We start from the raw sequence: 27,168 nt of genomic DNA on the forward strand, positions 1-27,168 counted from the left end.
GATAAAGCTAATGGACATGGCAGAGAAACAATACAAAGTCCCAAGTGCAATTTATGCCTGACTAAGAAGCCAAAAGAAACACAAGCATTGTTCTTTCCACTCCTTTTTCATTTTGTTCATTCCTTAGACACTATAGCACACAACCCTCTTTCTGTCACACAGCAGTAAACAAATGTTAGGAGAGTTGTGCATTTATTAATTCAAAATAGACAAAAGCCAGTCCCTGGTTCAAGGAAAACAAAACAAGCCAAAAGAGAAGCTTCATTGCATTTCCTCTTACCTCCAAACCCCAGCCATGATCAGTTACGGTCTTGGAACTCATTGAATATGCGTTGTGACATTACCGTGTTTATTTATTTATTTTTTATTATGCTAATCAGTTTTGCTGGTATTTTGGCTCATTGTCCTGATTAAGACGTCTTACGCAAACCGCTCTGAAGAGTATGCAAAGCAGACCCCGCTAAAGGTGGCAAAGTATTCATCTGTGCCGCAAGTCATGTTTCCTGATGTGTTGTGGCCTTGAGCGTTCCATTGTCACTTTTTTTTCTTTGTTTCTCCTAGTTCTCTTGGTAAATTCACATTTGCCTGCCTGATAATGAAACCGCTATTGCAGAAAGAGAATGAACTCCTGTGCTAGGAAACCTGACCGTAGTTTGACATAAAAAGTTAAGCAAATGCTAAATATAATATGACATTTCCTTCCGCTTCGAGTGACATATAGGATGTATCAGGTGATTTGTTCCATTAAACTGGGTAAAGTGTGGAGGGCACTTGTTCATACTTCCTTAGAGGGAAAATCCTCCTTAAATGTTAAATAAAGTGAGGTGTTCAAACCATGCTCCACATGGCAGGGGACGAAGCCATCTGTTTTAAGATTAATTTGGCACAAAATGAAGCCCTAATCACTACTAAGAAGGAACTTCACTTTGGGAGATTTGTTTAGTCTCTTCCTCTCCACATATCTGCATGTACAGTATTTGGAAAAAGGCGGTGACAGTGACACAGTGGCAAGGCCCATCAGCGATGAGTCTTACTAATGTGAAATAATATTCATACTGAAATGTCTCATTTTACTTGATAAGTGTGTGGAAAGATCAGGCCGGGTTACAATCTGCTAAAGGCGATGTTCTGTGGAAGACTAAGGCACTTTTCTGCATGAAAATTAGATTTCAGCTTCAAGTTGTGTTGTTGTGACCGCATGCTCGGAAATGCACCAATGAATATGAATGGTTTGTGATTAAAGATCACTGTCAGTGTGCACATGTCTTCCACCAAAATGTGTGCATCATGCTAAAAACCAATTTTTACCTGATGACAGATTCATGTTCATGCAATACAACAGAAAAATTACATTATGTGACCTGTCAGCTGCATTATTATTAGAATTAATGGCAAAGTCTCACTGTCTCTATTGTCTTGTGGCTGGATTTCAATCGCTTCCAATATGCGGTGCTGTATTTTCCTTAAACACATGAAGATTTTTAAATTTTATCATGCAACTATTTATATACTGAGTGCTTTTTTGGAGTAACAGACAAAAACAGTAACTACAGTGTGAATTATATTTGCTTAACAGTTCAAAGAAAACACTCTCGTTCACTAATATTTGCATGCAAAGATGCAAAAAAAATGTAATTGCATGTACCCAGGTTTTATGCACATATGTTTGTATACATGATTAGTGAATGAAACCCAATTTGTTGATTATGTTTGACTGTTCTTACTCAAGAGGATTTGTATTAGATCTCAAATCAGTGAGTTTTTGGTATTACAATGGGTAAGCTTTCACTGCTTATGTTTTCTTGCTTAACTATCTTGGTAAGTCGTGGTAAGAAAACACCGACTGAAACATTAAAGTAATGGAAATATTATGGCAGATCCCTGTATCCTGTGCTTTTAGCTTATCTTAAGCAACTTTAAAACATTGAGTCTCTGAGTTCCTTTAATATGGGACAGAATATGTTAATTAATTTAGGCAAACTAATATGAGCTGTGGGTTTGGATTAAACAAATTAAAGGAAAGGCAGACAGATCCCATGGCAGAGGGGACTGGGCTTTGGCTCAGTATGACTTCTGAAAGCTGTTACGGTTATTAAGTTGCAGTTGAAATGCAATCATACTTCTTATCCTTGATCAAAGCACTTTATACCTTTCCAACGTACTGTGGGTCCGAGCCCATGTACTCCTCAAGCACAAAGAACTGGTTCCAGACCCAGCCCCTCTTGACCCTCTGGAATCCTCTGGAACCTCCATGCTTCCCTGCCGCCCATGGCCCCGTCTGGCTGTGGGACCACTCTTGCCCTGGCCTGCTTTGGAAGGGAGCGCAGGAGCTCTGCTCAAAGAGGAAGCACAGGAACAGCAGCAGGCAGTTCCTCCTCAGCATTGGGCGGACTGTTATGGCGCTGTTCCCAGGTCAAGGTCCAGAGGAAAAAGGTGAGAGACAAGAGATCCAGGGCTCCGAGGCTCACAAGCTGGAGCGTGAATCCAGTAGAGAGGAGGTCAGGGGTCCGGTGCTCTACCACTCCCCTCGCTGGAAACTTGACTCAGGTCACCCAGGTAATAAATGCATCACCTGCAACTGAAAAAGAGAGAAATCAGTTTTGTAGCTATGCAGAAGATTTTGTTGTTTTTTTAAATGCGGAATAGCTACACTATACATTTTGTGGAATATCTAGTCATCTAGAGATACCAGTGACCCTGTGTTGAACCCTGTTTGGCATCTGAAAAGATGAAAGCACAGTGAAAGCATGGGGACATAAATGCTTAATGTATCCTCTAAAATGCTCTATTGCTGCTGTGGAATGCTGTCTTTCTATTAATACTGCCGTACATTCACAGCATGTCCATTCTTAGAGAGATCTGGAATTGCATAGCGAATAGCTGTCATAGTGGATATGCATGCAGGGCAGGCCACTTCTTTTTTTGTGCCTTGAGAAAAAAGTTTTTTCCTTGGATTTAAAATCAGTTCTCGAATTGAGGTACACTCAGTATTGAGGATTTGGGGTGCAATATCAATATATAGGGCTTTAGGGAAATGACTGAGGTGCCCATGAGCAAGGCATCTAACCCCCTTATCGCTCCCCGGGAGCCACAGCATAATGGCTGCCCACTGCTCCGGGTGTGTCATGGTTTGCAGTGTGTGTGTGTGTGTGTGTGTTCATTACTCTGCTCCTAATGTGTGTGAACTAACTTGGATGGGTTAAATGCAGAGGACAAATTCCTAGTATGGGTTACCATATGTGACCTTCACATGTCACTTTCACTTTCAATATTATTAAATACATAACTACATAAATGTTTTGATAATTCAATATTAATATATCTTTCATTAAATGTGTTTTGCTTACCAAGGCTACAATTGCTACAATTTAAAATAACTGTTTTCTATTTTAATATATTTTAAAATGTATTCCTGTAATGGCATATCTGAATTGTCACCATCATTACTCCAGTCTTCAGTGTCACATGTGTCACCTTCAGAAATCATTCTAATGTGCTGATTTGGTGCTCAAGAAACATTTCTTATGTTGGAAACAGTTTTTACACCATTCAAAATATTGAGGTAAGACTTGAGCACCAAATCAGCATATTAGAATGATTTCTGAAGGATCATGTGACACTGAAGACTGGAGCCATGATGCTGAAAATGCAGCTTTACCATCACTGAAATAAATTACATTTTAAAATACATTCAAATAGAAAACAGTAAACTGTATTAACTCAAATAAAAAAAGATGATACCATGCTCCAGTTGAAATTCCACTATAGCATAGAATTTAGTTGATTAATTAATTATTCTAGTAATGGATTTGAAAGGATTTGTATGATTTGTATCAGAAGTAACTTTGGCCCATCACTTGTTAATCCTATATGGCTTAGATAAATATTTGTTTTAGTAGTAATAGTATTAGAGCTGTGCTGATACAATCATATAGATATAGCAATATTTGTAGTCATGATATTGTGCATTAGATCCTTTTATCAATATTTTTATTTTGTGCATCCATATCATGTCCAACAGATCGATTGAAGAAGCAAGTCGTCCAAATAAGCACAGAGATTCACTCTGTTATGGACACACTGGGTGTGTTTAATGCTGTTTCAGTCACAATCCAATTTATGAAGTTGTGATGCATTGCAGTGCATTGAATCGTGACATATTTATTCTGATCATATTATATTTTAAGGTAGTATACCCAGTCTAAGTAGATAACCCAGTTGTTATTAAAAAGTGTTATTATTAGTTGGAAAAAAGGTTAAGGGCTTGTTTTTGGTAAATTAGTACTTGCATGTGACTTTGTATTCTTTATAACTTATAGCATGCTCTGACTAACTATACATTTTTGCTGTCACTTTCACACCCGCACACACTTGTCACTGCGTACAGTTCAAAGGGAAAGTGTATAGCGAACATTTATCTGTGAATCATTATCATATCATGTTAAGAATAACCTTTGTCACTTTGTTAGCAAAAAGCAATTCCATTAAAGTCAGCAATTTTGCACAGAAGCTGTCAGCAGGAGCAGCTTGCAATTATTGCTCAGATCCATCAAGGATTGTAACGAGCCAGTGGTTATCTGAGCATCTCTGCCTAGGAACGCGTTCAACAAGATATGTCAGGTTCCTAAATTACCATTATTAGATGGTAATTTAATCTAACAGTTAGTTTCTATGAGAAAGGGACACAGCATATTCCCCTTGTTCAAAAACAAAAACAGCAAATAAACCTTTCAGCGTGGATTTGGATGACATTAAACCATATTTGAGATGCAATGGACCACGGCACATCCAAGAGCAGAGACAAATCCTGTAACCATAATTACTGGGGACTGTCATATCTTCAGATATTGATGCCATAGGCAATTTAGCACTGTTTGAGATCAGTTCAGACAATTTTGCGAGGAAGGGAAAGCTAATAAAATGTCCTTGTTTTAGAAGGACCAGAACAGGAATTTGTAAGGAAATATACTTACACTATCAGTTTGGTGTCTGTGAGATTGTGTAGTATCTAATGTGTTTATTTGATCATTCAAAATACAATAAAACACTAATATTATGAAATAGTATTACAATTTAAAATAGCTGTTATTTATTACTATGATGACAAAGCAGAATTTTCAGCATTATTACTCCAGTCTGCAGTGTCACATGATCCTTCAGAAATCAATCTAATATGTTGATTTGATGCCCAAGAAACATTTTTTTTTATTACTATAAATGTTGGAAACAGTTGTGCTGCTAAAAGATTGATTAAAAATAGAAATAGTATGTAATATAAAACATGTACTGTCACTTTTGATCAATTTAATGCATCCTTAATTTTTTTTAAACTTACTGACCTCAAACTTATGTATATATATATATATATATATATATATATATACACACACACATACAATTGTTATATACCATTGTTAAAGCCCCCGTACCCCCTGTAGTCAATCATTTTATCCATTAAAACTTATCTTTAATCACCAAAATGACACATTTAAGTGTTGTTTACTTGAAAAAAAAAGTATTTCCATGCCTTAAAATAGCTTGAATGTAACTCTACACCCTTGGCTCATTTAGAATACTCGGTTCTATGAATGTGCATATTAGCCCCACCTCCACTCACTCACACCAGCTCAGAGATCCACTCATTGATGATCACACGATGACGTGACTGGTTACAAGGTAGTTTGCGACGTCAGAAAAACCAGCGATTTGAGACCGTCTTTAGTTCACTGCAGTTTTAAGAAGAAAATACTCAGCAATGGTGTTGACTTATGCGTTTACACATGGTCTGTCTTAAGTCATATTTAAAACACCACATAGACATATAAACAATATTAAAATTTTGATTTTCACCAGGGGGACTTTACGATTTTATATTATAAAATATTGTTGTTGGGCCTTTGTTCTTTGGTAATGTCAAGGGGCTGAAAGAGATAATACACTGCTGCTCTCATACAAATGAGACACTTGGATGATATATTTGTCTAATGCATGGCCAGACGTGAAAGTATATGAAATCTGCATTTACATTTAATGCTGTGGTTATATAATACAGTTCCAAGTGTTTCAGTAGCCATCCTCTACCTCCTGATGCGATGCTGTAACGGATGTAGAACATCACTGCGAGCCTGTGCTCAACACCTCATCGATCTTGTAAATCCAGTTCACTCATAAGATTTTACACATTTTCAGTTTCGCTAGCTCTCACACCACCTGATTCGTCCCAATGCCAACCCAATAATTCTCAGATATGCCTGAGTGCATCTCGCCTCTCCTGTGTGCTTCATTGGCTGCGGGATTGATTGCTAGCTTTTTGTGCCCAGGTCAATGTGCTTATCAGTTTGCCAGCGCTGAACCCCACCTGCTACCACCCAGTGGTAGTTTGACAGCATTCAAGTGCATCAAGTGTAAACAGTAAGCCAGGCCTGCCAGGTTTATCAGTTAGCTCACAATAGATCTGGAGGTGCTGGCACACCAAGAGTGGTCGGAGGAGGCCAGAGAAAGGAGTAGCTCTTAAAGCCTGCCAGACTTGATCCTCCTGCAGGGGAGGTGTTGATGGAAAAGCAGTTGACTTCTTATCCCTGGATGCTCTCAACGAAACAGCCTTTTTCAAAGCCCCAAAAAAAAATCAAAGAGACACTTCAGACTGGTTCATATAGAGCGAGACACGGCTGGTGAAATTGAACCTGCCTGTTCTAATCAAGAAGCAAACGTGAAAATGATTCAGAGTCATAAATTTAAGCGATGGTTATAAAATCTCTGCAGTAACTTCAGGCTCTTAACATGCAGGTTCCATCTGAGTTGTCCCCAATGAAATGTGCCTTACTAAATCAGATTAGATTACATATTTACTATCTAATGTACTATGCAATGTATGCTTAGTATTTGCTATGCAGTGAGTGAATGAGGAAAGCAAACAGAGGAAAGTGCGTTTGTGTCTTATCTTGATAGGAACGCATGAAACAATCTCTGCACATCTGAATGCTTATTTCAAGTGGCATTTTAAACAAAGTCTTCCACTTGATCTTTACGTCATTGTAGATTTGGGTATAAGAGACTTCAGAATAATCCATATCAATATTTATAATGATCACATGGTGTGACTGACTGTACAATATACTTGGCTGTGTTAGTAATTTCAAATTAAATTACATTAAACTGACTTAAAAATATATATATATTTTGTATAACTGAAAAAAAAGTCGCTGAACTTACTGTATTTTGATGAGTTGAAGTAATGTAAAAACATGTTGTCATGACTTATTGATCATGTCATTTTTTTACAGTACATGTTTGTCTGTGTCTATAGGACAGTATGGGAAAGACAGGAAACAATGATACAGGAGAGATAGAAATTTGGATCGCCCGAAATGTTGTTGCATCTTACAGTATGTTGGATCCCTGCCCACAAGGCTATGGCTTTTTCCTACTTCTTCAAGACAAGAACATCTGTTCAACTGTAACAGGCAATTTCACTGTGTAGGCGAAAGCGTGGTGCATCTATATAGTTTGATTGATTTTAAAATGTCCCTATACAATGTTAAAGACAAGCCTACGCCCTTGATTCCACCGCAAGCAGAAGGCTTATATCAGCACTTTAGAAACCTCCATCACTTCAGCGTAGATTGAGGTGACCTGAAGTCAAACTCATCCCAGTTATTCGACGCCTGTGAAACATATCTCTCTTCAACTAGAGACTTTGCAGGAGACTGCTCTAAATTTCTCTCAATTACAGAATCACTTCAGCAGTTCTAGCCTAGTCATTCGGTCAAAATGCGGCTGATTTAAACGGAGGCCTGTGCCAGTTGCGTCATACCACTTTTGGAAGCGGTAGGCCTAATGTAAAATTATTTAGCAGAGCAAAATAGCATCCGTTCACTGACTAATCTCACCGCACTGAGAGAATGTGGACCGGCAGGGAGAGGGAAGCATTCACGCTGCATTTCAAGGAGACAACTGACTGCAGTAGATGAATTCCCAGACAGCCCCAGACTGCCAGCCTCCATTACATTCTTCCAATCTCCATAACCTGAATGACTTAAACGCATCTGGACATTTAGGCTAATTAAGGTTCCATGATTGATCCTGTTAAGCAATTAAAGGATTGGATTAAACAAAGTTCAAGGAAAACCAACCCATCAGCAGGAGTTCATTTGATGATTTGCATTTAATTAGCGTTGGTGGGTCTGGGCAAATTACCTAGCCTAAATTTGCCAGTCTGAGAAGGCGTGATCCAGACTAAAAATATCGATCCTGTGCGGGTTTGTTGTTGTCCTTGGAGATATTCTCTGCAAATGCACTCAATATTTATCTCAAAATTAAAGAATTTTCTGAAATATTAATTCCAGGAGAACTATAGATCTCTAGAAAGAGAACAGTAAAGCTTCAAGGATTTCAAGTTGTAATTACAGTACACTTCATGTGAGATGTTATTGACAGTTCCAAAATTTATTAAATTGGTCATCATTTTCCTATTTGTATAACTTTATTAGACATTTTGGTAACACTGTACAGTGAGGTCTCATTTGCAAACATTAGATTAAGTAGTTAACATGAACTTGAACTATCTTTTCATTTTAAAAATGTATTAGTAATTAGTAATGTATGAATTAACATTAAGACCAGTAAATATTGTAGAAATAGTGTTCATTTTTAGTTCATGTTAACTTCTGTAGTTAACTAATTTTATAAATTAAAAACCTTACTGTAAAGTGTTAAAGAATTGTATTTTTCCCCATGCAATTTTAATTCAGACAAACTTTGTAAACTGAATAAATTATTACAATTATACATCTAATTCTAAAGATTCATTCAGGAATTAAACATTGTTTCTTTACCCATAAACAGTTAGGTAAAAGAGTTAGGTGAACCACTTTTGTGAAAGTTTTATTGTGTTTTTGCATCCTCTGTGAAGCTTGAAAGTTTTAGTCCCCATTCATTGTTATTGCATGGAGAAGAATTAATAGTACAATTGTTTAATTTCTTCTTGTGTGTTCCTTGTGTGTCATTTGGGTTTGAAACAACCAGAGGATGGTTAAATGATTGGCAATTATCTCTTCTTTTAAAGGGATAGTTCACTTTGAAATTAATTTTTGATATGTTTTAGCTTACCTCAAGGGCATCCAAGATGTAGGTGTCTTTGTTTCCGCAGAAGTTTCAATTTTGATTTTTTTTAGGTCAAACCGTTCTTGTCTGTCAGTCATATAATGCAGGTCTATGGTCACCACCTCAAAGAGCATGCACAGAGAAGTCCAAATTAAACATGATTTAATGACTCGTAAATGTAAGTACACATTGATGGCCTAAGACACGAAACGAGCGGTTTGTGTGAGAAAACGAACAGTATTTATATCGTTTTTACCTCTTGTAACCACAGCCACGTCCAAGTGATCTGAGGGCGCGGGCGCTTCGGTCTGTGCGTTACAAGAGGTATAAACGATATAAATACTGTTCGTTTTCTCACCACTGTTTCAGAAAATGTCTATTATATGTCTTTCAAAGTTCCATTCTAAATTGATTATAATTTGCATAATTCTATTAGTCATAGCCAGATTAATTCAATTAGTACTGGTCTTTCTGACACCCATTGTCTTCGACTAATTCCATAGACCTGAAACGACACTGGCACAGGAGAGAAGACTTTATCAAGGTTATGCAGCATTTCCCCTTTCACTTACACCCGCAAGATGCTGCTTTAAAGTCCAAACTCATCAGCCGGTTTCTTCTCCTCCTCCACCTGTGCTCGCGATCAAGACAAGCTGTCACGACGTGGGTCGTCCGAGTGACGGTGAGGGTCAGTGCTTATTCTGCGCTGACATAATGGGATATGACTGCTCCCGCAGTTCCGGGAGAGTCCAGAACGCTCCGCAGGTCGTTTTCGACGGGCCGCGTTGAGCCGCATGCTTGATGAGAGCGCGCTTCATTAGCATGTGTCAAGCCTTGCGTTTGGAGCCCTGACCTGCATGTTGGCCCTCGATAACACGGAGGCTGGGCCTGACAGCATTCCCTGAGTGTTGCCCGACGTTCCCCATTCTCATCACCTTCAATAATCAGCGAGCATATGGCTCGCCGAGCTGCCGCCACCGATTAGGAGGCAGGAGACGAAACTCCCTGGGAAAGTTATTAGTTGTCAGGCCTGTCGTAAACATGATTAACTGATAAGCAGCTGCAACTGTGGCAAACTGGAGAAAGAAAGATGGAGCTCATCTGGACGAAGACCTTAATCTAAAATCTGTTTATCACTCAACGGTAAATGCGCCATTTTAATCGTGTCGATGGCACAGGTGTGCGCCTGTGTGTGTGTGTGTGGTGACTGTATGGTGAGTAATATTGTATTAGGCATAGAAGTCAAAGCTGTTTTAATTAAGCCGGTAAATGGATCCTTGGGATTCTTTGGGGAATTTTAGAATGAGAGTATAGCAATTCTTGTTTCTCTCGTCTCCTATTTACTCTGAATCGGCAGCATACTGTAAATCTTGGGGGAATGCAAACCATGAATCAGGGCTTTGGCTACAAATTGATATATATTGTGCATGAGTGTTTGTGTTAGTTTGTATTTGCACATGTGAATTTTCAAACATTGCCATAGACACTGAAATGTATGGGACAGTATTAAATATGGAAGCTTGTTCCGACTTGGATAAATTGCAATTGCGTATATATCTCATGGTTCTTAAAAAAAAAAAAAAAGTCAGAATGCAAGATATAAACTCATAATTGCTAGAAAAAAAGTCTGAATTGCGAGTTTATATATCTTTATAACTCGCAATTGATACAAATTTCAGAATTGTGAGATTTTAACTCACAATTACCTCTTTTATTTTTTACATTGTGTAACATTTATTACCGGTGGGTGGATGGATAGATAGATAGTCCATACTTTTCCAAGTGGGATATGCTTTGGGAAATGGCCCTTTGTCATAGACATTTATGCATAATTCACCATCCAAACTTTCAAACATATTACTCACCATTAGAAAATGTTCAGCAGAGATTTATGTGTCAATAAAATGGCCTTAAAAATATATGTCACCAGTTACATTTGAGTCTAAGATGTAATTTGCAATGCAAACAGGCGGTAAAAATACAGATTGGTACTTGCGTTTTAAAAGATGCGGAGAATGCAAGATGCTCTCCTAAGGGAGTTATTTGTTGACAAGCAGCTTGGAGAAATATATTATCCTATAAATGACCAGGAGCATGCAAATTATACATCATCAATATACTCTAGCGGTTTACCTTTGTGAGCTAGGATGGATTGCTTTCACATGAACTGTACCCTTTTCCACCTTTTGTAAGACCTTGTAAAAACACGGTTGTTGTGTATCACCGAGAAAGAGCGGACAAAGACTTGAAGAAAAATTAGAAAGATAAAGGGGTGTTTATATAAAGACAGGCTGAGAAAACAAAGATGGAAAGAGCTAATAAAGTGTGTACCAGACTCAACCAGGCTAATAAATAATCAAGAAAGGGCTCATGAATTTAACAAAAGGACACTAAGAAGCTGAACCGGGTTGCAGAACTTTAGACTCCAAACTCCAGAACTCCATGTATAGGATGAGTGCAGGGTCATCAGTCTTTAGGTCCATTTCCTTGTAAATGGAAGACCATTTGGAATGTGTATATCTGCTAAAAGATAGGCTATTTGTCAAAGTTTAGCAGCACTAGCATATAGATGATCTCAAACCTAATAGACAAGAACTCCAGATCTCCAACTTCAACAAAGAACTTAAGCCTGCAAAGCCACACTAGGTTTGATCATTCAAGCTGCGTGCCAGTGGATGGCAGTGCCAAGCTCAGGGGCAAAGGCCATCACACCCGAGTACATCTGAATCACAGCCAAAGCTGTTCTTATAGTTTTCATTTGGTCTGTGATGCTGAGTCATCAGATTGCTTTTACTCAAGTCCTCACGCTTCTCCCTTGTTTCACTCATCTACTTCCCCTTGTTCCACATTGTGCTGCTGTCAGTCTGAGCGACATGTGAGAATTACGCTTTGTATTAAGAGCAGTGATCAATGCCTGCAAATGGATATTTGGTTTGGTGTTTTTGTTCAAGCTTTGACTCAAAGGGTTATTAAACAATTCACTTGTTATATTTTGGCGCAGGGCAATCATTGTAAAGCAGCTCTACATGATTATGCGGTCGATACTCAGAAAGCAACAAAGACTAAAGGTATATAAGAAAATACAGAAGATCAAATACGTTCTTAACTCTGCAATCTCACAAGTTTACAATAAAACTTGGCAGCACGCTGTTTAGTACATTGCAATGTCAGAAATAAATCAGGGATTAGGGCGAAATGCGCAAAATGCCACAAATCAGCAGAAAAAAGCCCTTGTATTGAATTTATATATATTTTAAAATATTATTTTATGGGTTTGGTAATTCTCTGTCTAACAGTTTCAGAAAGGGGTGTTGTTGGATATTGGCTAATGGATTCTATCATAGTGTTAAGCGCTACCATTTCAAAATTTGGTGATCATTATCATTTTTTTTTATTTGTATATATTAAAAATATATATATATATTGTAATGAATTGATCAAAAGTGGCAGTAAAGACAATGCTATAACACATCTAATAAATGCGGTTGTTTTGAGCTTTCTATTCATCAAAGAATCCTGAATAAAATGCATCACTGTTATAACTGTTTTCAACATTGATAATAATAAGAAATGTTTCTCAAGCAGAACATCAGCATATTAGAATAATTGTTGAAGGATCATGTGACACTGAAGACTGGAGCAATGATGCTAAAAATTCAGCTTTGCACCACAGGAATAAATTATATTTTAAAATATTAAAATATAAATTTTAAAGATAAATACTATTACACAATATTATTGTTTTTACTTTACTTTAGATAAAAAAAAAATGCAGCCTTTGTTAAGCATAAGAGTCTTTTTTTCTAAAAAAACAAAACAAAAAACTATCAACCCCAAACAGTTAAAAGCTAATGAAATATTGGTGTGTATGTGCTTATAGTAGTTTAGTCATATTTAAGGGTTCTTTCAATTTTATAGGGATCTGATTGAATTTATTTCACTCGATATCTTTATTAAATTAGCTTAGATTTATTTCTCATTTTTAATCTGAAATATTGTGAAATTCCCCAGAAAATCAGTTCCAGGGGACTGATATTGACCCTTATACCCTTAAAAAGAAAGTTCTGATACTGTTCTATTGACTGACCTTTATTCTGTTCAGCACTTCCAGTGACTTCCATTCAGCTGGAAAAGGTGCACTGATTGTCTGTAGATTCTATCTGAATCAATGGCACTTTTGACTACTAGAGGAACCGATGTTTATCAGCAGAAGGAATAGTAGCAGTACAGTCTGTGCCTCTGATAGACTGTCTTAAGTAAGAGCCCTCTGGATCTAAAAGCAAAGTGACATGTTTGCCAGGGTTTAGACACATTATTTATCCTCCCGTTCATTTGCTGTATGTTCCAGTCAATACCACGACATTGCTGTGTAAACACCATGGCATCAGGAGCTTTACAGTGTCCAAAGTTTGTCGAAGACATACCCACCAGAGAAACGGTCATTTGAGTGACTCAAACCCCAAGCTAAGCTTCCTATTAAGCAGCCAGCCATCTGGAACAACTGCCTGCAGCTTTGTGCTGGTGGCCTGAGCTCCCATCCCATGCATGTCCTCCATCACAGCCTGGCCCTGGGCGGGAGGCAGGAGGAAGGAGGGAAGCTAACCCGCACGGATGGAGCTTAAGCCCCAGAGAGACCTCGGGCAGACTGGATTAAATGCCAATCGTGTCTCTCACTTAAATCTCACAACAGTGCTGAGAACTCCATCCCACTGTAGGGCTGTAGCAACACATTTATGTCTTCTTATCTTTTCTCCAAACAGATTGTAGACCAAAATAAGAACTGTTTTTAAAGGGGTAGTCCACCAAAATGTGTAAATATGATGGCATACACTACTCATGTATTTGTATGCTGGTATCTTTCTAAAGTAGAAATATTCAGGCAGCTCATAATTGACAGTTTCAGAGTAAAAAAAAAAAAAAGATAATTGTGACTTTATACTCAACCTAAAAAGTATTTAGGCACTTAGGTTATGCGTAATAATGTCTGAATGTCATTACATTAGATATCAAACCAAGTGACATCAGCAAACAAATTATGAGCTTTCTCAAAACTAACTTATTTAGTTCAAAACTTTACCTTAGATTTTTTGTTTTCAATAATTTTTAACCAACATGTTCGATGAGGAGACGTTAAGTCAGTTTTCCTTTTGCTTAAGCAGAGTAACACTGTAAGTTCATCTGTTAGCTGTGAACATGTTCCACAGTTTGACCAGCAGATTTTTTTAACAATATGTATAGCTTCATATTGTGAAAACAAACCTAACTTTTTGATTTAAATATATATTTTTAGTTTCCAAAACAGTTCACTGTATATCTCATAATTGCTTTTCACAAATTGACTGTGGCCTGCAATGTGACTGTTTCTCACATTTTTTCTTATTTTAGACCTTTATCTCACCTTTATAATTTTTTTTTTACTCTTCCAAACTTCTATCAAATGCCAAAAACACCAAAGCATACAATTAATACTTTTGTTCAGCAAGTATGTTTTAAATTGATTCAACATGGCAGTGAAGACATCTATATTGTTATAAAAGATTTTGACTTCAAATAAATACTTTCTGATTATCAAAGAACCATGGAAAAATGTATCAGTATTTCCAAAATATTAAGCAGCACAATTGTTTTCAACATTGATAATAAGAAATGAGAAAAAATAAATAAGAAATTGAGCTAAAATCAGCATTAAAAACACCATTTTTTTCATCATCTTCAGGCCCCCAAAACACCATTGTTGTGTGAATGAACTTTCAAAACTCATAAAAAGTGTTCCTTTTTTAGTTGAAAACGGTGTCATGTGATCGGCCCCTTAGACTATAGACAAATTCTATGGATGACTTTATTTTTTAAATATTTTTTAAAAAGCTTGTTGGAGCTTAAAAACACTTGGTAAATGAAGAATTGATAAATGCTGTATAATGATGATTAGGAATTCCTGATTTCGTGTTCCTGCATTAAAATTTTTGGCTGAGCCATTCCTTTGATAAAAAAAAAAAAAAAAAAGTGGAATTATTTAAATGGTTCGCATTCCTAATTTGAATCTCATGATTTAGTCCACATCTTTTTACACTCTCCTTGATCTACTTCTGCCCGACCTGCGCAGCTGCCATAACATCACAGAAATGAACTCTCCTTTACCCCCTGAAGACACAGCGAGTGTGAACACACAGACAGAGATAGCCGCGGGCAAGGAACAGCAGAGATACGCGAGGCGCTGAGTCAGCAGAGCCCTATGGGAGCACATCAGGCCTCGCTGCCAAGAATCAGGGCCTATGATGCAACCAGCAAACGAATGCAAGCAAAAGGAGAGGGAAACATCATTTGACAGTTTAGAGATGGCTCCAAGCATCTGGACTTTATATTTTCCAGCTACCTGTCACATGTCAGAGTTGCAGAGTCCAGGCCTTTTTAAAAATACACAGCAAATGAAGACGAGCAGGGCAGTTGTCACATCTAGAGCTTTGTGACTTTAAACACCCTGAAAGCAAGTAAGAAGCACACGTCAAGTTCAAAACCCCTGGTGTTAGACGTTCTGATCTAAAAGTCCAAGCCGTGGTTGGAAATCAGAAAAGGGATCTCAGAGCAAGACATAAGATGTGTTCGACGGAGAGAAAGGGAGTAAGATCAGTGAGGAAACGGTGTCAGTTCGAGCAGAGGAATCTAAAAACCCTGCAGCCTCAACAACACTAGCGGCAATGACACATCATTTATGGGTCTGAAACCCGCTTTGTCCTGAGCATAAGCTTTCAGTCCTTTGATATCAGTTCAAGAGCTGAATCTACAAAGCGTTGCAGAGCAATGGAGCCAGTTTCTGGAGCAACGATTCCTCTTAGTCTTTCCCAATGAGCATCAGCATAGACAGGAAGAGAGATGGGACTACAGATTATGGAAGCATGCTAAATGAAATGGACTTTCATAAGCAGAAACTGACCAATAATTGTTATGACCAATTTTTTTCTTAACAGTATGCACACGTATCTACATTTTTTTGTCTTTTCATGTATCTCAAATCAAAGTTAATGAACAATGTGATGCAAATAAATGGTAACACTTTATAATAACTGCATGCTATTAATCATTTGTTAAGCATGAGTAAACAGTTAATTCATCATTTATAAAGCATTAATAGACTTTAATAAGCAGTTTATAAATACAGCTATAAACGCTTTTTTCTTGATTTATAAGCATATCTATAATGCGTTTAATAATTATATTTTCATACTTTGTTAATGATCAATTAATAATTTCTAAATGAAGTATAGCATTATTTATAAACCAGTTATTTTAGAGTAGTCAGTCATTCATAAGAGCACTTAGAAAGTGTAAGTAAATGTAGTAAATACAGGTAGTTATAAAGCATTTAGTAGTGGTCAGTTAACTATTTTGTGAGCTAATCTAAAGTGAGGACTATTCATGCCTTGTAAAGCATTTATAAAGGAGATTTGAAGGCGCATCAATCTTCTAAACAGTAAAATGTAACAAACACAACACAGTGATACAGAACATAGAAATATTTAACAGCCTTTAAATCTCCTTTATAAATGCTTTACAATGCATGAATAGTCCTCACTTTAGATGAGCTCACAAACATAGTTAACTGACCACTACTAAATGCTTTATAACTACCTGAATTAACCCTGAATTATAGCATAAATACATGTTAATAAAGCATTTATTAACACACTAAGTAACCATCACTATATGTCTGAATAATAAGATGTATGAATGTACATTTAAATAGTTTATTAATCATTTACTTACACGTTCTAAGTAATCTTATGAACCACTGGAAACTCTTAAATAACTGGTTTACAAAAAATGCAATTATTCATTTAGAAATAATAAATTGATTATTGATAAAGGATGAAAATACAATTATTAAATAAATTGTAGATATGCTTGTAAATCAAGAAGAAAGCATTTACAGCTGTATTTATAAACTGCTTATTAATGTCTATCAATGCTTTATGAATGATAAATTAACTGTTTACTCATGCTTAACTAGCGTGTAGTTATTATAAAGTGTTACCAACCTATTGTATCACATTGCTAAGCTAATACTGTAATAGTATGCACAGATACTGGGTTATATTTATCATTTGATCTATTTTAATCAGTGTTTTTAGGTATTGACAGTAATACTGTATATACTCAACTATAAGAAAATAACTATGAAATGTACTCTACTATTCAAAAGTTTGGCGCCTGTAAGATTTTGTTTAAATTTAAAATTAATATTATTTAGCAAGTAATGTATTTAATTGATCAAAATTGACAATACAGATATTTATAATGTTACAAAAGATTTCAATTTTTTTATAAATGCTATTCTTTTGAAGTTTATATTTTAAGAGCCCTGAAACAAATCTTATTATGGTTTCCAATGTTTTCAACTTTGATAATATTTGGTATATTATAATGATTTGTGAACGATCACGTGACACTGAAGACTGGAGTAATGATGCTGGAAATTCAGCTTTGGATCACATTAATAAATTCTATTTTAAAGTCTATTCAAATAGAAAACAGTAATTTTAACTATATCACAATATAACTGTTTTGATTTATTATAAACCAGCCTCAGAGAGCACAAGAAACTTTAAAGGTGCCCTAGAATGTTTTTTTTTATTATTTTATAATGTTTCCTGGGTTACCCTTATAATGTTAGTATGTTTTTTAGATAAAAAATAATCATAATTTAGAAATAAATGGCATTTTTCCTAGCCTGCTTTTAACCTCTGATTTGAACACTCTGTTTGAAGGGGCGTGTCTGCTGTGGGATTCAGTGTAACCGCGGCCACTGCTGTGATTGGCTGACATGCTTGCATATGAAATTGCTACGCATTACATGTGAAACTCTCTCCCGAATACTTTTACTACTGCTATTATACGTTTTTACTATAACAGCTATCGAGATTAACGAATCGTGAGATGTTTTTAAAGTATTTAGATCTATTCCCATCACATAAAATGTTGCCGTGATGAGCATTGAGCAGATGACAGTCTGTTGATCGCGAGAATGAAGATCTAATCATTGCAAAGCAGTTTCTGCACTCTCTCTGCTTTCACCAATGCAAACACGATGATGTAAATACAGTAAGAGCTTCGTTGTGCAGTAACGTGCGTCATTGATTTCATAACGAGTTTGGCAAGTGTCCAGATAAACTCGCGCTGTGTGGAAAGATTGTTCTTTGATCGCTTTCTGTATATAATTTGTTCACAATTTAAATACGATTATTTTCATCCTACTAAAAGAAACGATGTGAAGCTGATATTTTAGTCACTGGCTTGACTTACTGATGCATAAACAGTATTGAACGATTTTGAGAGAAAGATTACCTGTCTGAACTTGAACAATTACACATCAGAAAGTGTTGCTTGGTAGCTCGATCCGAGGCCAGCTCTGTATTGGCCCAAGTTGAGGAAACACTCGGTGAAATGTTTGGAAATTTCCAGAGAAAATAAAATTAACGCATTGTTTCTTCAGAGGCTCAGATGAAGGAACTAAAAAATACTTTTGTGTTCATGTGTACATCCACACTGAGCAACTGCCATGCTTCGGCTGCGCAGTTCCGCCTGGCATTGAGGGCTGGCATTATGCAAATATTTGGAGGCGTACATATTTATGATCCCGACTATTGCGTCACAGTCGGTATTGTGTGGAGAACCGACCGTTTTTCAGGGGTGTTTTTCATAAACGTGAATTAAATGAGAACGCGAAAACAGTCCAGTTTGAGATTCACTCTATGTCATGTCCATGCACTGAACTCTTGTTATTTGACTATACCAAGGTAAATTCAATTTTGAATTATAGGTCACCTTTAACAAATGAAATAAAAACGTATCAACCCCAAACTTTCAGCTTACTGTGCATTCTGGGATTGTCTTCTGTGTGAAGGATGAATGCAACATTGCTTTAGAATTTGGACAGAATAATAGAAGCTAGCATAATTGTGCTAAACGTTTTTGAACAACTTATTCCACATGTCCTCCGTGTATAAGCAGCTCACTAAGTTTTGGATCATAGTTTTAGACTATACATCAGAAAATAACTCTTTCTTCTTTGTCACTTTTAGTATGAACGCGTCTGCTAACAAGCTGACTCATTGATGAAACTTTTCTCAGTTTCCTTTGTAACACCTGAACTTTTAAATGAGCTGGTTAGAACCGCACCATATGTTCACTGGGCAAACTGAGAGATGACTTGAAATAGTCATATTAATTCATAAGGTATGGCTTTATCTGCACTCAGATTCTAGACTCATCTTTATTCATGAGTACATTGTGTCAGTGATAGAACACTGTAGTTTACAAATGAATATTAATGGCATTCAGCTTATGCTGTTTTGATTGACATATCATTCTTTATCAAGCCTTCAAATGTACAAACATATGGTTTTCCATTAAAAAACAGTTTTTAGCTAAAATATTCCTAATACAGACCTTCCAGAGACTCAAAACCCCCCAAAAAACCAGGTGGTCACTCTTGTGCTCATTTTTGATGTTCTGTGATTGTCCGTCTAATGTCCCAGATGGAAGGATTTATGTTTGAGTGTTGCTTTAATAAATCTTGTTCAGTGTGTGCAGAAAAGTGAACCATGCAGCATCGGGTAAACCTATGAGTGATGGAGGTTGTAAAAACAACTTTTTTTTTTTTTTTACTTTGTAAGTGTCCCTTGTTGAAAAACTTTTATTAGAGAGAAGGAAATGAAATCTTCCAAGCCAATAAATCACTCGCATGCCTAATACTCCATCTTGCTACATTTGATTCCTGTTAAACGAGAAGCTTCATTAGTCTGACTGTAAAGCACTGTTCCACTCCTGCTCTCCCATAAGAGCACTTTCCAAGCAAATGATAATTGTGTTAATTTGCAACACTTTACTTAATGGAAACACTCATTCTGAATTATTTTTTTTTTTTTTTCAATTTGGTCCCATTGGATCAGAGTCCTTGGCAGGCACATATAGACTTCAAACTGAGGTCTTCAGTTGTAGTTGTTGTTGCATTTGCGGATTGACTGTCTGTAATTGTGCAAAATTAATCCACCAACTGCAGGTAAAACTGTCAAAATATTGATTAACCTCACTTCTCTGAGTTTTTGACTCAGTACTTCAAGCAAATAATCTCTTGGCAGTAACTAAAATGAGTCATCCTCCACATCAACAAATCTTTTCATCTAAAAAACGATGTCAATGATATCCCTTTTAGCGAATGCCAAATGAAAGAATGTTCTTTTTAATTGATGGAAAAAGCTACACTTAATTTGTGAATTTGACTGATTGCTTGCAGCAGTTTTTTTCATTGCTGCAGTCTGTTATCAACTATATATATATATATATATATATATATATATATATATATATATATATATATATATATATATATATATATATATATATATATATATTATTACATTTTTAAACCCTGTGAATTACATGTGTAATAAACCCAAAATTTTAAAAAAAGTTTCATTAAAATAAAACAATTAAAAATGTTATATATGAATGTTGTGATTATTACCTATGCAAGGTCCTTTTTGTCAATAATTTGCAAAATCATTCATGTGCTGGCTGACAACTCTTTATTCTCATTCTAGAAGGTGACACCGCACTTCTGCAGCAATCACAACTTCCTCTCTATAGGGTTATAAAATATAGAAGTCTGGCTTCTGTCAGCTGTTCTGATTTTAGAAACATCTACTTCGCAATCCTAGTCTGATATTTCATAATATCTCACCATGCTCAAATGGTTATATTGGTGGCAACTATCTCAATAACTGTAGGTGTATCTCATGCACTTTACTTTGACCATCTTATGGGTCTCATGGTAAATGGACACTTGTTTTGCATGTCCTTGTTTATGTTCAGATCCTGATAAATGATTGCAAGCAAGATTTGTATGTATAAAAGCACATAATGACAGGAAGAAGGACTTGCCACTGGATTATGCCAACATTTTCCAGGTTACTGGCATCAGAGCTTTGCTTGAAAAGGCCATAAAGATTTAAGTTGTTGAATTGCATATAATATGTCCATCAATTAAACATGCATTGACTAATAAACTTAATGTGATGCATATCTGTCAGTAATACATACACGCACCAGCCACTTTATAAGGTGTTCAACGGCTTGTGAATGCAAATATCTAATCAGCCAATCACATGGCAGCAACTCAATGCATTTAGGCATGTAGACATGGTCAAGACGATCCGCTGAAGTTCAAACTGAGCATCAGAATAAGGAAGAAATGGGATTTAAAAGACTTTGAATGTGGCATGGTTGTTAGTGCCAGACGGGCTGGTCTGAGTATTTCAGAAACTGCTGATCTACTGGGATTTTCATGCACAACCATCACTAGGGATTACAGAGAATGGCCCGAAAAAGAGAAAATATTGAGCAGCAGTTCTGTGGGTGAAATGCCTTATTAATGACAGAGGTCAGAGGAGAATGACTAGACTGGTTTGAGCTCTGAACGCACAACACATCGAACCTTGAGGCAAATGAGCTTCAATAGCAGAAGACACACACAGTGCCACTCATGTCTGCTAAGAACAGGAAACTGAGACTACGATTCACAAAGGAGTTTTTGGAGTGAGTTGCAGCCATCAAAATTCGATTTATACACATTAACAAAATACAATTAAGTTGTTCAGTGAAAACATTGGAAATCTTTTCTTTGTACTTTTGTCAGTTAAATAAAGCTGAAAGAGAATTAACAACTCACAGATTCTTGATTTTATTGTATTTTACAAAAAAGTTCCAACTTTTGGTACGTTGTTAATACGTTGTAATAATATCAGTATTTTTTTGAATCCAGAAATTGCACCTGTATCTTATAGTACCTGTTTCATGTATGTATGGCTGACATATGCATAACATTGAGTTTTGTACTTTCTATGTTATCAAAGTGCAATTATCACTTTCACATTATCTGCTATTTTTTGTTTTTACAGTTTTCGGTGCAATAGTTCACAGATGATGGCACATCGCTAATATAATCAAAGTTTCTGCAGTCACAGGTTCTTCTTAGAGTCTACTTCTCATTCCAATAATTCCAAGCTATGCAGAGCTGAGCGGTTTTGAGGAAAGAATTATGAGCATAAACCGGCGGTATTATATTTATTGATGTGCAATGAGAAATTCAAGTGCATGGCGCAAACTCATAAATAGAGAGGTAATAATGATAGCCTGTTTATTGTATGACTTAAGGTCACAATCTAAATAAAATGCTTATGAAAACAGCCCCAGATGCCCTTCCTCAGGGGCCACGGGGAGACCCCATGATACTCTTTAGCATTCGCTCAGCCCTGATCTGATTTGCATGATTATGAAGAATGAGGGGAAAAGAAAACAGCAAATCTCTATTCCCTCCTGTGGCAGCAACAAGCACTTTTTCTGGGGCACTTATAAAGAAGCCGATTGAATTTGTATTTCGGAGGTGCGTGAGTAAATAAAGGTGGCGAGGCATCAGATTGAGAGCAGTTAGCAGTGGCTCTTAAATAGAGCCTGTTGGAGTGTCACGTCTCTGAGGGGCTCTGGGGGAAGAAGAGGAGGATTGAGTCTTCATCACCCCTACACTGAGACTGATGTCTGCTGACAGTCAGATGATTGCCATTATGGCTGGGAGAATAGCAACAGGTCCGCACACACGTCTGGAGATGAAAATGAGAGTGTCTGTCTCTGTTAGAAATACTTGCTATTTTCAGTAGGGCTTATCTGTAAGTGAATAAGGGAATGGTGATTGGACTGAGTCACAGATGGAGGAAGCCAGAGAATTAAGCTCATTGTTTCTGTGTGTGGCATTTGCGTAATAGCTGTATTGTTTAATTTCACGAGATCATTCAATCGTGTGTCCGTGTGTCCTAAAAGTCGGGCTGTTTAATTAACTACCTTTGTTACTTTCGGGTCTCGGATGATTTGAATGGCAGGATCGGGCTGAGGGTTGGGCTCTATGAAAACAAATGAGCTTTTCTTGTGGCAGAGTGAATGAGAAAACCTGCAGATATAAATATTAAAACATGTCGTCTTTATCTAATTGACTTCTGGGTCTAATATAGCCTAGATGAACATTCAGGGCTTTTGGACTAGTTTTGTTTCCATGTACAGTTTTCATTAATGACAACAAAATGTACGGTTAAGTAGTACAGCAAGCTGTTATTTATATATTGAAAACCAAATTTGATTTTTTTCTTTACACAGTTCTTTTGAATGCAATGACAGTTCATAATGACCATGACTTTCAAACTCAAAAAGGACCAAAAACGCCTTAAAAATGTATTGTATTTTATTGTATAGTTTACTAAAAATGTATATTCATGTATTGTTATATTATATTTTATTATTACATTGATGACATTTATACATATTTCAATATTTATTTATATTTATGCATTTAATTTGTTTTCATATATTGCATTCGAGGTATACATTTTATCAGTTCATGCATTTCCTTGAGAATCAAACCCATGATGTTGGCATAACTTAATTGCATTGCTTTTATCTAAAAGCAATTGTGAAACGATTCCAAACTTTTGCTGGAGAAGAAAATTAGCAATGACTAATGACTTAAATTTTGTGTGGAAAATAGCTGTGAAAAAAGATTAATCACATATCTTTCTGTGTTCCATGGAAAACAGGATTTGTAATGACATGAGAGTGAGTAAAATATGTCAAAAGTTTCATTTTTGGTTGAACTACTCCTCTTTAAAATGTTGCTTAGCTTATCTTATAGTAAAGAGCAGTTTCTTTTGACTTTATCTAAATGAAATGCAATTAATTTCTCTTGTTTGTGTACATTTACCACGCAGCCATTATCAGTTAAATACTGCAATATCTGGTAATTACAGTTCCTCATAAAACCAAGTAATATACATATTTTCCACTCAGTGTGGAGGCTGTATATTTTTATTTGGCAAACAAGAAAATTAGTCCTTGTTTTACCTCAGCAAGATTCATCACCCCATTTTTTCCCCATTACAACTGTAATCTAAATGCAAATTTTGATTGGCTCTCTTCTCCAAAGCGCTTGGATGCAACCCGTAGACACAAGCTTTTGTTTTTTTTTCCTCTCCAAATGGGAACATCATTTTTATGGTGGGTTTCGATAAAAGGTGATGACGGTCTACTGGGTTAACGTGCCACCGAGGGTCTCAATGAAGCATCTCAATTCGAGAGCAGGGATTTGTGTTAAATGAGCAAAAGCACTCACGACAAGAGTGCCAATCCATCACGTCATCCTTTGGGACATGATAAACTCACATTTTCTCTTCCTAACGTTTGTGTGCGCTCATGTGTTTCTTAATACCCTTTTACAAGCTTAAAATACATTTGTATCGATGCGGAGACTCGACGGAAGACACTCTATTGTTAGGACACAATTCAGGTGGGCTCAGCGGTGTCAGAACATTGATCCAAGAGAACTGCCTCTTGCTGCCCCGTAAACACGTGTTCGTCCTCAGCCGTACCATTCAGACTCCCAAATTAACACAGTGTTTCTCATCCTTCATTGCTCTGTGTCATCTGACAGGCTGAAAAATAACAGAAATGCGTCAAGCTTGTTTCTGTCTGTGCCGACAGCAGGCTCTCAAGGGCTATAGCGAGGGAACAAAACCTTGCGGAGCCCCGTAGATTTACTGCATCTGGGCCTGTGGAAGAAGATACGGACCAGTGGCGGTAAAATGCTTCATTTTATCCACTTCCAGACACCCTGGCCATCAATCTTTGCTCAGGCCAGCTGTTAGAATGAGTGACATGGCATTCACTTAGCTCTAGCTGTCAAGCATTCCCTTGGCAGACACATACGCGCACACACACACACTTGTAAATACATTTACAATGCCACATGCAGCTATTGCAGAGAGGTGATTGTGCTAGGGAAGATACGAGAAACAGAAGCTATTCCAAAGTGCAGTCACCAACAGCTTTTGTGACGCTTATTCTGTTAAAAGTCCTTGAGCATCTGCATTCTTTGGCTTATGCGAATAAAAATGCGGGTGCTATGACATTGCTTGCATAGTAGCCTATATTACGGCACTTCTATGAGAAGTATGAGTTGTGAACTTGCAGCCTGCAATGAATGTAATGAGAAAAAAAAACACTCTAGAGTCCAGACAATAAATAGACAATGCATTGCTGTATTTTGTTGTCCTCGTCGTTTGCCTGCAGCAAACGTTGTGTAATCAGATCAGTGTAGTCTGTCTTGCAAATAATTGACTCTTATGAAGTAAATCTATCATGAGATTTAGAACCGTTTTCAGTGTATATGTGAGGCTTACAGCTTGTCTGGTTGTTTTATCAGTGTTTATAGTTTTCATGTAAAAATCAGAGTTTCACTTAATATCAAAGTCCCTTTAAGGCAAGTCAGTAATTTTATTCGGTGGCCATCTTTGAAACGCCTCTCTTGGGCAATTATTTAGAGTCATGCAAGTGCAGCTCTTTGAATGGGGAAAAATCAAATTATCCAAAGCTGTTCATCAAGCTTACAATGACATTTTGAAATCACCAATAAAATCTGAAACCAACTGTCCCAGAAATGTTGTTTCTAATCATTACAAAAACGACTACCGTGCTTTTGAATCGCTCTCGCGGTACTTTGATGTCATACATCGATCAAGCCTAAGACTGGTGATTGTCCCTTTTATTAAGAAGGCGGGACTTATTCTGACAGATTGTGCGTTGCCCTTTATCCCTTTCATAGTAATATGAGCGTACCTTTATATATCTAAAATCTTTGATAATACAAGATTTAAGGCCGCGTGTCCACCTTGGTGTGTTTCCCGAGGCTAGCATGTTTTTCCAATTGTTTTTTTTTTTAAGGGTCACCGGAGAGTTGAAAAATGTTCAACTTTGGGTAAAACACAGCGCTCATCACTGTCAATTCCGTCCAATCACCACAAATACCTTTAGGCAAATACCAACAGGTTATTTGACAAATACCACAACGACCAATTGTCACATTCTTCTAGTACAATGATAACAATCGACAACAAGCGCATCTCTTCATCTAAAATTAATACCAGAGCAAGTACAATACATTGGGACAACATTTTTATATTCAGAAACAAACTATTTTGCTAAATCAGATACTAGTAACAGTTTTGTGTATATTCCGCATAGCACATCTCAGCTAAAAAAAAAAAAACGCTGCGTTGCCGAAGAGCTCTTGCCAGATCCTCAAACAATGCCAAGTGTGCCATTCTCAAAACCATTTCAAACAAAATAAACACATTTTATACAGACCCAGATTACAGACCTTCCATTAGCCAGCTGTACATATGCGAATATCAGCAGCTTTATTCAGAGAAACCTCGCAGCTAAAAGCTATAACACAGCTTTTCTTACTTGTACACAGTATATGAAGAATATATTTAAGATGAAACTAAATTGTATTATTTATTAATTTATTATATATAAAATAATGTAATATAATTATAGTCAGATAAAATTAAATATACATTTCTAACACAATTATAAGTCGTAAGTTATATATTTGAGTACGTGTGGTTTCAATTGTTCCTTTCCCGTAAATTTAAAAATTTACATTTTCGTACAAAAGTTTGTTGGTGAATTAAAATTTGTTCATGAAATCTTTCCCAGATTGCGCTCAAATTTGTGCATATGCATGCTTAATGAATAAAACCCATTTTCTTGAAATACTGTAAGCCATTAGTAAATTTCAATGGAAAGTGCATCAAACATAGTGGCACTATCAAACTTTTCTATCTGTCTGCAATATTTGCTCAACCAATGGAGACAATTTAACACAGGCATCTGTTTGTCTGACCAATAGCAGATCAGAGGATGCAGATATTGTTTTGCATTCAATTGGTAAACATTGGTGGCGCATAAATTACAACTTTTAAAGATACATTTTTTTCAGTGTTACTTGTTAAAAATACAAAAAAGGATAATTGGTAGCACTGTACAATAAGGTTTTATTTCTTAACAGTTAATACAGTTTTCAATTTAAAGGTGCCGTATGTAATATTGACAGCTAGCGTTTGAAATGGGTACTGCAGTCCAAATTCTAAATATTGGAGAGTTGACCCTACCCCCTCAGACTCGACG

General features: G+C 36.6%; 1 protein-coding gene across 1 annotated transcript in view; it reads right to left on the bottom strand.

The window, feature by feature from the left end:
* LOC130080131 (cadherin-12) overlaps positions 1-27,168 on the bottom strand; it is a 149,513-nt gene that overhangs the window by 89,951 nt on the left and 32,394 nt on the right. Inside the window, exon 2 of the mRNA XM_056245423.1 lies at positions 2,150-2,572. Within this exon, the coding sequence (XP_056101398.1) occupies positions 2,150-2,383 (234 nt within the window). The 5' untranslated portion in view covers positions 2,384-2,572. The remainder of the gene's footprint in view (positions 1-2,149; positions 2,573-27,168) is intronic.

Source organism: Rhinichthys klamathensis, unplaced genomic scaffold (assembly GCF_029890125.1).
Source record: "Rhinichthys klamathensis goyatoka isolate OS25496 unplaced genomic scaffold, OSU_Roscu_1.1 h1tg000030l_1, whole genome shotgun sequence".
NCBI lineage: Eukaryota > Metazoa > Chordata > Actinopteri > Cypriniformes > Leuciscidae > Rhinichthys > Rhinichthys klamathensis.